The 12,434-nt window shown below is 38.4% G+C and overlaps 1 protein-coding gene across 1 annotated transcript in view; it reads right to left on the bottom strand.

Annotated features, from left to right (window-relative positions):
- DCHS2 (dachsous cadherin-related 2) overlaps positions 1-12,434 on the bottom strand; it is a 270,255-nt gene that overhangs the window by 26,229 nt on the left and 231,592 nt on the right. The window contains exons 15-16 of the mRNA XM_021666706.2: positions 5,554-5,765; positions 1,484-1,635 (exon numbers count right to left, since the gene is read on the bottom strand). Coding sequence (XP_021522381.2) covers positions 1,484-1,635; positions 5,554-5,765 — 364 coding nt within the window. The remainder of the gene's footprint in view (positions 1-1,483; positions 1,636-5,553; positions 5,766-12,434) is intronic.

Below are 12,434 nucleotides of genomic sequence, written 5' to 3'. Positions count from 1 at the left end.
TAACCACATGCATATACTGTAATTTTTTCACAAAACATAGAAGTAGTCTGGCGTAGAAGAATACTGACACTCCTTGTCTTTGGTATACTGTATCTGTGTTTTCTTTAAATAGGACGTCTGCTCTGCAGCTCTCCAGTGGAAAGAGTGTGCCTTAGAAGCAGAACACTTAAGTGCAAGTTCAAGTTCGAGCCTTAAATTATCCTGTAACCCTAAGCAAGCCACTGTATTTCTGTTGCTTTATCAGCAAATAAGAAAGTGCTCACCTTAACATCTTTATAAGGTGGTTGTGAGGATTGAATAGAATACAGTATGGGCAAGGCCTTTTGGAAAAACACAAAAATACGACATCGATCTAAAGCATACTAAAATGTTCAATAAAAGAGCTAAGCCTCTCTTGGACCACAGGCTGCCTGACTGCTTATCCAGAGACAAATAAGATGAACAATTTTTTATGTTTTCTTCCAGAAGCATCCTAAGTATGCAAGTGTGTTTTTACTCATATCAGGCAGGCTAGATATGCACCATAGTGGGTATCGTTACTGCCTTCACTTAGTCACATATCTCATCAGTACATAGAGTTTTGTCTCTTTCTTTTGTAAAATCCACTCCATGGTATTCCATGGTATTCCATTCCAGGGTTTTGCTAATTCTTTAAGCAGTCCCCACTCATGGATATTTTAGATTTCTTAAGAGTCTTTTGCTAACTGGGCCCAGTGGCTCACACCTGTAATCCCAGCGCTTTGGGAGGCTGAGACAAGTGGATCACTTGAGGTCAGGAGTTTGAGACCAGCCTGGCCAAAATGGTCAAACCCCATCTCTGCTAAAAATACAAAAATTAGCCAGGTGTGGTGGCAGGCACCTTTAATCCCAGCTACTTGGGAGGCTGAGGCAGGAGAATCACTTGAATCCGGGAGGTGGAGGCTGCAGTGAACTGAGATTGTCCAGCCTGGGCGACAGAGTGAGACTCCATTGCAAAAAAAAAAAAAAAATATATATATATATATATATATATAGCTTTTAAAAAGATCATTTCTATGAGAACACAGAACTGCAACAGGACCTTGAAGACAGCGTTGTACTTTCACATGCAAGAATAAAGAATTAAAAAGCAAAGTATCCTTCATTCTTCACTGTTTTTATAAAACAATAACAACAAACACTTGCAGAGGGCTCTCTAGTTCATTAGGCAACTCACAAACATTATCTTTTTAATGTCACCCATTTAGTGCTTAATAGCATCACAAATTCACAAAATTTTAGAACTAGAAGGGACCTTAAAGTTTTGCTACTTTAATCATGTTTTCCAAATACAAATAATTGATGAGACTATTTTTTATATCAAAAAGAGTGATCACAAGTTGGATCAAAGGGAAAACAAATTGCACAACTGAGCTTACATAACAGGAAGTTATGAACAAAGCAACAATATTGTCAGTAAGCAGGCAGAAAAAGTGGAGCCAATGGATCTGAACCCTGGACCAACCTGTAGAAGCTGGTGAGCTCGTAATCTAGAATCGCCTTTGTTGTTATCACACCACTCAGTGCATCAATCTGGAATGCTTCTTCTTGGTTGCCAGAGAGAATAGAATACTCAATTAGGCCGTTCAAACCACTGTCCAGGTCGGTAGCAAAAACCTGTGAGGAACCGACTGTTTCATTAGATAAGATTTATTCTGCAACATGGGTTCAGTCTGTTTTTCAGAGACATGCATTAAGAAGGAATCACAGATTGTCAAACACATTTTTAAAACAATGATTAAAGGGAATACCAATAAACAACTGAAGCTTACATTTAACTTTATGATAAACTGAGTGATGGGGAAAGTCTTCATCCAAAGAATTTCCAAATAGCTCTCAGTAGAAATGGTACATGTTTTTGATCTATAATTTTGTGCGATAGGAAGAAATATTTGTTAAAAACATCTAAGTCGCTTGAATAGGAGCGTTTCAATAGTGTATATGAATTCATGCCAGCACCAGAAAAGGAAAAAATTGTTAAGGGAAATCTCCACATAATGAGTGATTTTTTTTTATTTACTCTTTTTTTCTGCTTAAAGAATTACCTATAAAGGCTGGACATGGTGGCTCACATCTGTAATCCCAGCACTTTGGGAGGCTGAGGCAGGAAGATCATAGGTCAAGAGATGGAGACCATCTTGGCCAACATGGTGAAACCACATCTCTACTAAAAATATAAAAATTAGCTGGGTGTGTGTAGCTTCCAATCCCAGCTACTCGGGAGGCTGAGGCCAAGAGAATCAATTGAACCCGGGTGGCAGAGGTTTCAGTGACCTGAGATTGTGCCACTGCACTCCAGCCTGGTGACAGAGCAAGACTCTATCTCAAAAAAAAAAAAAAAAAAGAAAAGAAAAATTACCTATAAAATTGGCCAGGTGTGAATTTTAAAAATATTATATTTAAAGTTTTATTTTATTTTACTATTTTTGAGATAGAGTCTGGCTCTGTCACTCAGGCTGGTGTGCAGTGACTTGATCATGGCTCACTTTGCAGCCTCAGCCTGCTGGGCTTAAGTCATCCTCCCATTTTAGCCTCCCAACTAGCTGGGACTATAGGCGTGCACCACCATGCCCAGCTAATTTTTGTATTTGTGTGTGTGTGTGTGGAAATGGAGTTTTCCCATTTTGCCCAGGCTGGTCTCAAACTCCTGGGCTCAAGTGATCCACCTGCATTGGCCTCCCAAAGTGCTGGGATTACTGGTGTGAGCCACTGTGCCAGGCCCTAAAGTTTCATTTTAAAGGGATCATTACATAAGTGAAACAAAGCCTAGATTTAGTGCTAACAAATGTAGATCCTGGTCATGTATTTGATGAGTTATCAAAGTAGTGTTCAGGATAAAACAGAAGTTTTACATCATTCTCCATCATTCTGCAATAAACTTTAATCAGTAAACCAATTATGCCTGTGGATTCTATATCTTCTTTTAGAAAAAGTTGATAAATTAATTAATTACTTTTTACTTTTTTATATTCTCTATGCCCCTGAGCCTCAGTCTTAGCTCATGTTCCCTGTCATCTCTCTCCTGGGCTACTATACGAATAGATTTCCTATTGGTTTTTCACTCTAATTTCCTACCCTCTCAATTTATCCTTCACATTGCTGCCAGAGTTCTCAGGCAACCCTGAATGACCCAAGTGCAGTATCCAGGAGCTCATCAGGGGACAGCGCTTGGGACAGAAAGGCTGCAATATGCAGTTTCCTTTGGGATCACCAAGAAGAGAAACTGGTCAGCATCAAAGTCCACTATGTCTCTTGGAGCCGTACATTTAAAAGTGCTACAGAGAATAACTCTGGGTGGTCGATCAGCTACAGTTCCAGGGTCCTGGTAACATACCACAACTAGGGCTAACTGCAGCAAGGAAGAAATGTATCAGAAAGACAGCGCCCAGTGAATACAAGAACCTGAGCGGCTCTGGGGAATGTAAAGCACAGCTTCTTTGAGTTGTCATCAAGATGAATTGGCTGTAATTTGTCTCTGTCTTGGTGTCTCTTCACCCAAGATTCAAATTTTAAGGAAAGAAAGTCTGTGTGACTGAGAGTCGAAGCACTTCACAACACCTTTGGCGGGGCGGGAGTGGGAGGCAGGTGAATATCTTGACGACAACCCCACCAGGACTGCATTGACAGAGGGTCAGATCCTCAAAAGAAGTTTGTGGCGCTGTAACTAAAGGAGGGCATGAGCAGTGTGGGGGCTAAAACCAGGAAGCAACCACCACAATTGAATGAACACCAGAGGCTCTCCATTTCTAATTTTCTGAGTAAGACACAGCAGAATGGTAGTGCTAGCTTCCTGGGAATGCAATGACTGACAAATGGAAAGAACAAAGTTCATTCTCTCTGTCCCTGATTCAGCCTTCTACAAATCTGCCATAATTTGAAGTGCTGGTGGGTCAGGCTCTCTCTCACTCAGTGCACCTGGGCTTTATATGGGTCTTTGCCTTCACTTATTTCACACTGAGCAATTTAGCTCCATCCCAGTTAGACTGTGGGACAGAGAAGTGCAGTGCTGCAGGGCCCCAGTGTGGGAACACTCTTGTGACAAGATGGCACTAGAGTCACGTGCCATCCCCACTGATGAGCATCACTGGGCAGAGATGATAAAGACTGGAAAAGTGAATGCCCTCACTTTCTTCTGAAACATCTCAGTCGTGGCTGAAACCAGGGTAAAGACACAGTACATCCGGAACAGGCTGGTGACTAGAGCAATCAGACTGCTCTAATACAAAATACATCTGCAGTCATAGCCAAGTGGATCCCAGATATCCTGGATGGGGCATAGGGACACAGAGTTAAAACTCCAAGGCAGCTGAGACTCTATTGGTCTTGTTTTCACCAACAGCAGGGATCATATGCGTCAGAAACCGGAACTGAAGTAAAAGAAAGGGGTCTTTGCTTTTTCTGAGACAGTTTCACTTGTTTGTTGCCCAGGGTGGAGTGCAGTTGCGTAATCTCGGCTCACTGCAACCTCCACCTCCTGGGATCAAGCAATTCTCCTGCCTCAGCCTCCCAAGTAGCTGGGATTACAGGCATTAGCCACCACGCCCGGCTAATTTTTGTATTTTTAGTAGAGGAGGGGTTTCACCATGTTGGTCAGACTGGTCTCAAACTCCTGACCTCAGGTGATCTGCCCGCGTCAGCCTCCCAAAGTGCTGGGATTACAGGCGTGAGCCACCATGGGGTCTTTTTATATAATAAGGTGAAGGTGTCTGCACAGTAAAGAACTGTTGCAGGTCTTGTCCAGAAAATGTGCTAGCATGCCATGTAAATGCCTTACCCCACCTAGCCCAGAGGAAAAGGGGTGTAATAAGCATCAAGTCCTGACCACAACCATGACATTCCAGAGGCCAGAGGAATAGCCATCCCTGTGGCTAACTTTGCCTGGAAGTTGATTTTATACTGATTTCCTTTGCAAAGTCACAGGAGGTTGGAGATCTCCTAATTCCCAGTTTCATGACTACAAAAACTCAATTCAATAGTGAAGGGAAAGATGAAACAAGCACCTGTCCTGAGGCGGGCAGAGAAAGTATCAAGGATAGGTGGGTTTTAGAGTGTGAACAAAACTGCTCTGTGAATGGATGCTTGTTCAGGACTTGCAGACTTTTACTGAGACGGGGCTAGTCCTTAAAACAGCAGATCCGTCCACATCCCTGTTCACCCTTGAAGATTTAGCGTAAATATCATTCTTTTGTGAAGTCTTACACTTTTCCTCCAGGAAGAGGCTGTGTTTCCTCTTTTCACTCATGACACTAAATGCATACTTCTATTATATTAATAAATGCATACCTCTAGTGCTCAAAAGTGCTCCTAGAGAAAGTAGATGTCAGTATCTGAGCAACGAATAAATAAAGAGGAAGAGACAGTGCAAGAATTGCAGATTTTCTTTATCCTAAGATTTTATCCAATCTATAAAATCTTGTACATCCCAGGAAACACTGAAAATTTAATTTATGTGTTGGACCATAGGCCTTAGATATTTTAAAGTATATTGATTCATCATGATTCACACATACACACACAAATATGTATTTCTGTTACCTGTATGACGCTAGCATTGTAGAATTGGCCTTCAGACACTGATGCTTGGTAGATGCTTTGCTCAAAGCATGGTGAATTATCATTCACATCCTGTATCAAGACTGCTACTTTGCTGTAGGCTCTATGCCCGCTACTTTCAGCTAAAACGATGAGCTGCACCTCATTTCTGACTTCAAAATCAAGAAACTTGGGTTCTTTCACAGTGAGTTGTCCTATTTTTATTTCCAAGGAGGAAAAAAAAGAAAATGATGTTGTAGTATTCTTAAAATGACCCAAAGCTTCTTTGCCTCACGTGCTAACAGCTCACAGCTCACCTGTCCCGCAAAAGCCACCCACTGGCTGGCCTCCCTTTCCCACCAACCGGGGTCATTGTGAAAAGAGTTGGGATCTTACAGATGCTTGCAGGGTTCAAACATATAGAGGAAAAGAAACTATGAAATACCAAAACCTGGGAGGGATCTCTCTCCATATTTAGCCCCTGGCCATGTCTGGAAAGTCTACCTTTCAAACGTATCTTCACTCCGGCCCTACGGCTACTGTCCTCCTTCAAGCCCCCAGCACTTCCCACCTTGTCCCCTGTATTAGCCACATAACTGCTCTCTCCCTAATCCAGTTTTCATTCTGAATTTAATAATAATAATAAAAAAGATGCTGTCATTGTTCCGCATGAAAGTCTTCCATGATCGTAGTATGCATCTGCTCCTTGAATACTTATTAAAGAGTCATCACGCATGTGGTTCCATCAGCCCGGAAAGGCCCCTACGGCTATCCTTCCTCAAGGATTTTTCCAAATCAACCTCCCTGTACCATCAGACACCCAAAAGTCTCTTACAAAGCCTCTGCATTTCCAGGCAGCTGCATCATCACCTTGTTCAACTGTTTTTGTCCTATCATTCCTCGTTTATAAGCTCCACACACCATCTCTTATGCACTGTCATATCCCCAGTGTCTAGCTCAGAGTCTGACCTCCAGAAGGCACACACTAATAATTTTATGCCCTCATATAAAAGGCAGAACCAGGTTAGGAAAGCAGATTTTTGAGGGTGATGCCATGCTCAAGTTCCCCTCCCCCCAAATTAAGAAACTTACTCTTTTAACTTAATTTCCTTCTCTAGTTTTTACTGTTTTTTCCTCCATTTTACAACAAAATTTCCGACTCAATGTATTATTTTTATTTACTTGGCTTTCACCATCAGCAAGTTCATCAAATAGAGAGTTGCTGAATGAACACTAATTTGGAGTTAGAGAAACCTGAAACCAGCATAAATCCCAGGCCCAGCTATTTACTTTAGGTCAATTACCTGGCTCCACCAACTCCTAATTCTGTGACCTGGATAAACTATGCAGTTGATATAAAGCTGAGTCTCCTTTTCTGCAAAAGGGGATGTTAACAATGACTTCTCAGGGTGGCTGTGAGGAGCAAGTGACATAATGCATATTTGGAAGGTCTCTTTGTAGTAACATGTAGATTCCATGATATATTACCCGTGTTTGTCTGCCCCTCATCATCACATATGGATTTAATATCTCTGTGAACTCTGAATTTAGAAAGAGAACATTTAATAGCCATAAACTACTAGAAGTTCGATCCTCTGGTTAAAGAATCTGTATTGTTTCTGGAAATATGGTCTGAGAGTTGCAGTTTTTATTCCTCTATCTGAATCGGCTTCTTCAGATAAACAACCTAGTCCAAGAAACTTTAGGCCATCTGGTAACTGCTTGAATTCTAGTGGGAGGTATATCCTGTTCAAATATTCTATTTTTGCTGTTAGGTGTTTTGAGGGAGATTTTATAGCTTATATTCTGCTAAGAAAAAAATAAACATTTTTGATATTAAGTCATTATACTACCAAATTTAAAATTTCATAAACTTGGTATCATTTTTTGACATCAGATTTAGTTATCAATTTAGTACTAGAACCAAATTACTTTACAAACACAGTCTGTTGTGACCAACACCTGTGGTAGAAAATTTAGAGTAGCTGTAACTTTTGACAGCTGGAGAATAATTAAGATGCATTTTGATATGATGAAAGTAGGTGGTCTTCAGAAACCTCCCTGAAACGAAGGCTGATTCCCACACCCCAAAATGTCACCAGAGCCTGAGTCTGAGGTGGGTCCACAGTTCTCACCCAGGTCTCTTCTCCACCAAGCAGAGCACTTGCCTGGCTATCACGTTCCATTACTGTTTGTAGAGGAAAAATAGAATAGAAATGTAACACTGAATTAACCATGTCACTGAGTAGAAAGTGTGCCAATTATAGTGGAGATCAAAGTGGATTTTTAACAAAAGGCTTGTGTTTAGGCTTTGATAATTGGAATTTTGCACTTGGACTGGATCTAAAGTTCTAAAGCTTTCCTTGAATGGTTTTTATTTTTGGGGTAATAACTGGCATATGCTGTGAAAGTCATGTAAGTAGAAAAGACAATAACCAGGCTGTGGGATGATTCAAGACTGGCACACCTACTAGACCCACATTTTTCCTTGGACCATACGTGTGTATTTTTCACAAAGACATTAAGCATGTACTGTCATTAGTGAGATGAAAACACTACTGGACCCTGTCTAATGGTATGAGCAGAAAGTAACACCTTCCTTAGAGTAAGAAGCCTTGCAAACAGTAACTTCATGTTCTGGCTTATATGTGAATGTCCCAATTATGTAATAACTTGAGAACAACATGGTAGTAACATTTTTCTTCTAAAAAATACATACATTATATAGCTTTAGGCAAAGATACGAAATACACATCCAAATGAGATCAAGGTTCTTCAAATGCTACATGCTTGATAACATAATCAGGTTACTTCTATCAATTATATACTGTGTACATGCATCTGTACAAAGCAAAGCAGAATGTGATAAATATTTATGTTATTCAGTAGGTTTCAAACCCTCTCCTACTAAAAGGATGTCTTTATTGAAAGTTTGATCAGTTTTGTTTTGTGCCACTGCAACAAATACTAAAATGAAAGTTGCCATCTGTTATTTACATACAAAACCTTAGTCAAGCTCTAAAATTGCTGCTGGCTTAGACAGTGAGAAATAGATGTTTTTACTCTAAAGTGGCATGAAGTTTAAATACAGAGTCAACTTGGTTTGTGACTATGGAACAGAGGGTAAACTGGAACAAATTGACAGAAAACACAGTTCTCATCAGAGATCTCTCTAATGACAACTTATTACATTAATTACTGATAAAATGGTTTTCTCACACTTTTATTCTTGTTACTATAATCTTAGAGATAAATATTATTGATTTATTATATATATGAGTTTTGCATTTTAAAAGGTCTATGGTTTAAAATACATACATTAAGAAAACTTATACAATTAGATACAATTTTAGATATCATTTTAATGATAATCTGTCAAAGGTAGCATAAGAGATGCATTTAATATCATAATTAAAGTTTTAAAAAAGCTTTCTTGACAGCAGTATGGCAAACTATATACTTGACCAATCATCATGATAAAAACAACTAAAATGCTTGATAAATTATATATATGATGCATATACATGCATAGACATGTACATGTATGTATTAAAATGCATTATTGAGTTGGTACAGTTGTAAGGATTCTATAGAGGACAAAACAGAAATGAAGATAGAAACTCTGAGAGGTTAGCAAGCATTAATAGCTCATTTTTGTTCCAAAGATTTTTACCACAACCTTCTGTCTTAATATTTATTTCTGATAGTTGCATGGAGTGTGGAAAATAAGGTGAGAACCCACAAAAGGTGAAAGGGCTAATAGGAAAAACCACCATAAAGCTGGAAACTTAAAGGCTACATATATTCCAAATCAGTGGCCATTACTGGAAAAAAGAAACAACACTGAAACTGAAGCAGAATTAGCAACGTGGACATCACTGAAATGTGCTGAAGTGTTTCAAATTGGGTAGATATTAAAGGACAAGGTTATGAATATAATCCTCAGATGGAATGCAGCATCAAAGTCACTCATGTGATCTCAGAAGAATTATAATCTATAGCAACAGTGATGAGTTAAAAAGAAAGAGACTACAATTTCTAATTACACTGTTCTTCCAAAAGGCTTTGGCCAAAAAATCACCAACTATCAAGATCCCCAACCACTGACATTGTCTGCTTCTGACATCCAACTGTTGATATCATCACAGCTCCATGATCCAGAATCATCCAAAGCAGATGATCCTCCTTCATCTGATACACAGAATCTTGACTTTGTTTTTTAACCGTGGTGCTGATTGAAAGGGAGACAAAATAAAATCCTAGGTATTAGTTTAAGCCTGACTTAATGGTAGCTATACTATCATAGTTACATATATTTTTAAAACTCTTAGTAATTAAATTTAAACTAGCTTCTCCCAGATGATTCTCCAGGTAAATTGCAGAAAAGAAAGCAAATCCTCTTTTAAGGGCACATATTCAGCTGAGGCTTCAAAGAATCCTCAAAGGGCTTTCAAGGATAATGAGTAGCTCATAGTCCACAAGCACAAAAATCATAGAGAAACAAGGAACCATAAGTGACAGCAAGCAAACCCATAGACAACAGAACCAAACCTTCAAAGACTTCAGTTGCGGGAATTGTTGGACACAGAATCATTACATATGTTTAAATACATTTTTTAAAAACCTTGGAAATATGAGCAAGAAACAAAAAGCTATTTTTCAAAGACAAAGAAGAGTTGAAAAAGAACCCAACAGAACTTTGGGAAATGAAAAATACAATTCCCTAGAATGAAGAGAAAGACAGATGAAAAAATATAAAAAATAGATGTAGGAGTCATATAGCCCAACATTTGTCTAATTGGAGTTCCAACAAAAGATACTAATGAATGGCATTTAGATCAACAGCTGGCTTCTTAATGCAACAATGGGATGCCAGAAAACAGTAGAATAATATCTTACTATGATAAGAAAAAATAACTGTGAAACTAGAATTAATTACAAGACCAATAAAAGCTATTTTAAAAGCAAGGGTTAAATAACTATATTTTTTGGCTACCTAAAATCTGAGAGAGCTTACTATACAAATCCTCACTAAAGGAGATAGTTCAAGCAAAAAAAAAATAAATACTAGAAGAAAAGCTGAGATGTAAGAAAGAATGGTTAGCAGAGACATCGGCAAGGAGGCAGCTAAATCAACTGAAAAATACTGATAATGCCTAATTTGAAAGAACTAAAATTGTGGTCAAAAAAGCAGGCAAATCGAAATAAGAGTACTTGGAGATCAATAATTGCAAATCTCTTGTATTACTCAAGAAGAGAATATTGATTAATGTTGGACTTTATATATGTTAAAATAACTAGGCTAGCCACTGAAGTAAGAGAAATAACTATATAACTTCCAACAGGGGAAAGTGATCATTTTCAGTTATGATTGTATGTGTCAAATATAAAGAAAAATGTCAGTCTCTAGTTTGCAAATTTGCTAGATACAAAATCAAAAGAGAAAAGTCAGTTTGAAATATATACACCAGCACTGTCAGGAAAAGCATTTTTTTTTCATCTACCGTAGTAAGAAAAAGTACGAAGTACTTAAGCTAAATCTAACAAGAGATATGCAAGCCGGTACGTTTCATTCTTTGCTATTCCTCTTTAACATGGAAGGGCTTATGCACTATAAGTCATAGTAAAAATGTTGAGCAAAGAAATTAAGTCATAGCATAGTACATAGCATGATTCTATTATCATGCTTCAGTTAAGGTAAAAGTAAAAGACATGTTGTTTAGAAATTCAAACGCAGTGGAAAAATTATAACAAAAAAAGTCAGTGATTAGTTGGGTGCAGTTGCTCATGCCTATAATCCCAGAACTTCAGGAGGGCAAGGCAGGAGGATTGCTTGAGTTCAGAAGTTTGAGGCCAGCCTGGGCAATATAGAGAGAACCTGTCTTTCTTTATGAGAATAAAGAAGCCAATGATCAATACAAATTCAAGTTACTAATTATTTCTGTAATAAAAGAAGACAGACATGAAGTGATGTGTATGTTAACTGGCTCAATTTAGCCATTCCACAATGTACACATATTTCTGAACAACAACCAAAGGAAAAAAAAAAAAAAAAAACAGGAAAAAGGAGATATAAAAAGGAAGGGGCACACAAGAGGCTTTCCAAAGTTCTAGTACAGTAGTAGTTCCCCCTTCCCTGTGACAGCTGTATTCTAAGAACCCCAGTGAATGTTTGAAACTTGGATGGTGCCAAACCCTATATATACTATGCCTTTTTCTGTACATGCATATCTATGACAAAGTTTAATTTCTAAATTAGGCACAGTAAGAGATTAACAACGACTAATAATGAAATTGAACAATTGTAATATACTGTAATAAAAGTTATGAGAATGTGATCTCTCTTGCAAAATATTGTATTATACTGTATTCATCCTTCTTCTTCTTGTGATGATGTGAGATGACAATATGCCCACATGATAAGGGAAAGGGAGGCGAATGACGAGGGCATTGTGACATGGCAGTAGGCTACTATTGAACTTCTGACGGTATGTCAGGAGAAAGATCATCATCTGCTTCAAGTTTTCCTGGATCACTGAGCCACGATGATGTCGATGGTTGGATGTCAAGAGCAGATGATGTTGATGGTAGGGAGTCCTCGAGATTTGCATATTTTTTTGCCAAAACCTTTTGGAAATCATTGTAATAAAAGCTTGCTACTTCTTAATCAAAGTGTTGGTACAGAGGTTATAATCCTTCTATGAACATATGGGTGACTTCAATGCTGTAGTTTATCTGAGCATTGTATTCTATAATTTTATCTTTTCATATCTATTTGATTTGAAACACTTGAGCAAATTTCAGTAATTCTACGTTGTTGGTTCTACTTTAGTTTCTTCATCTTCCCTTTCTCTGTAGATGACTCAAAAAGTTCTTCCTCATTT

Source organism: Aotus nancymaae, unplaced genomic scaffold, assembly GCF_030222135.1.
Source record: "Aotus nancymaae isolate 86718 unplaced genomic scaffold, 86718_ANA_hifiasm-v0.15.2.pri h1tg000033l, whole genome shotgun sequence".
In the NCBI taxonomy this organism is placed as follows: Eukaryota; Metazoa; Chordata; class Mammalia; order Primates; family Aotidae; genus Aotus; species Aotus nancymaae.
This window is presented reverse-complemented; position numbering and strand designations above follow the sequence as displayed.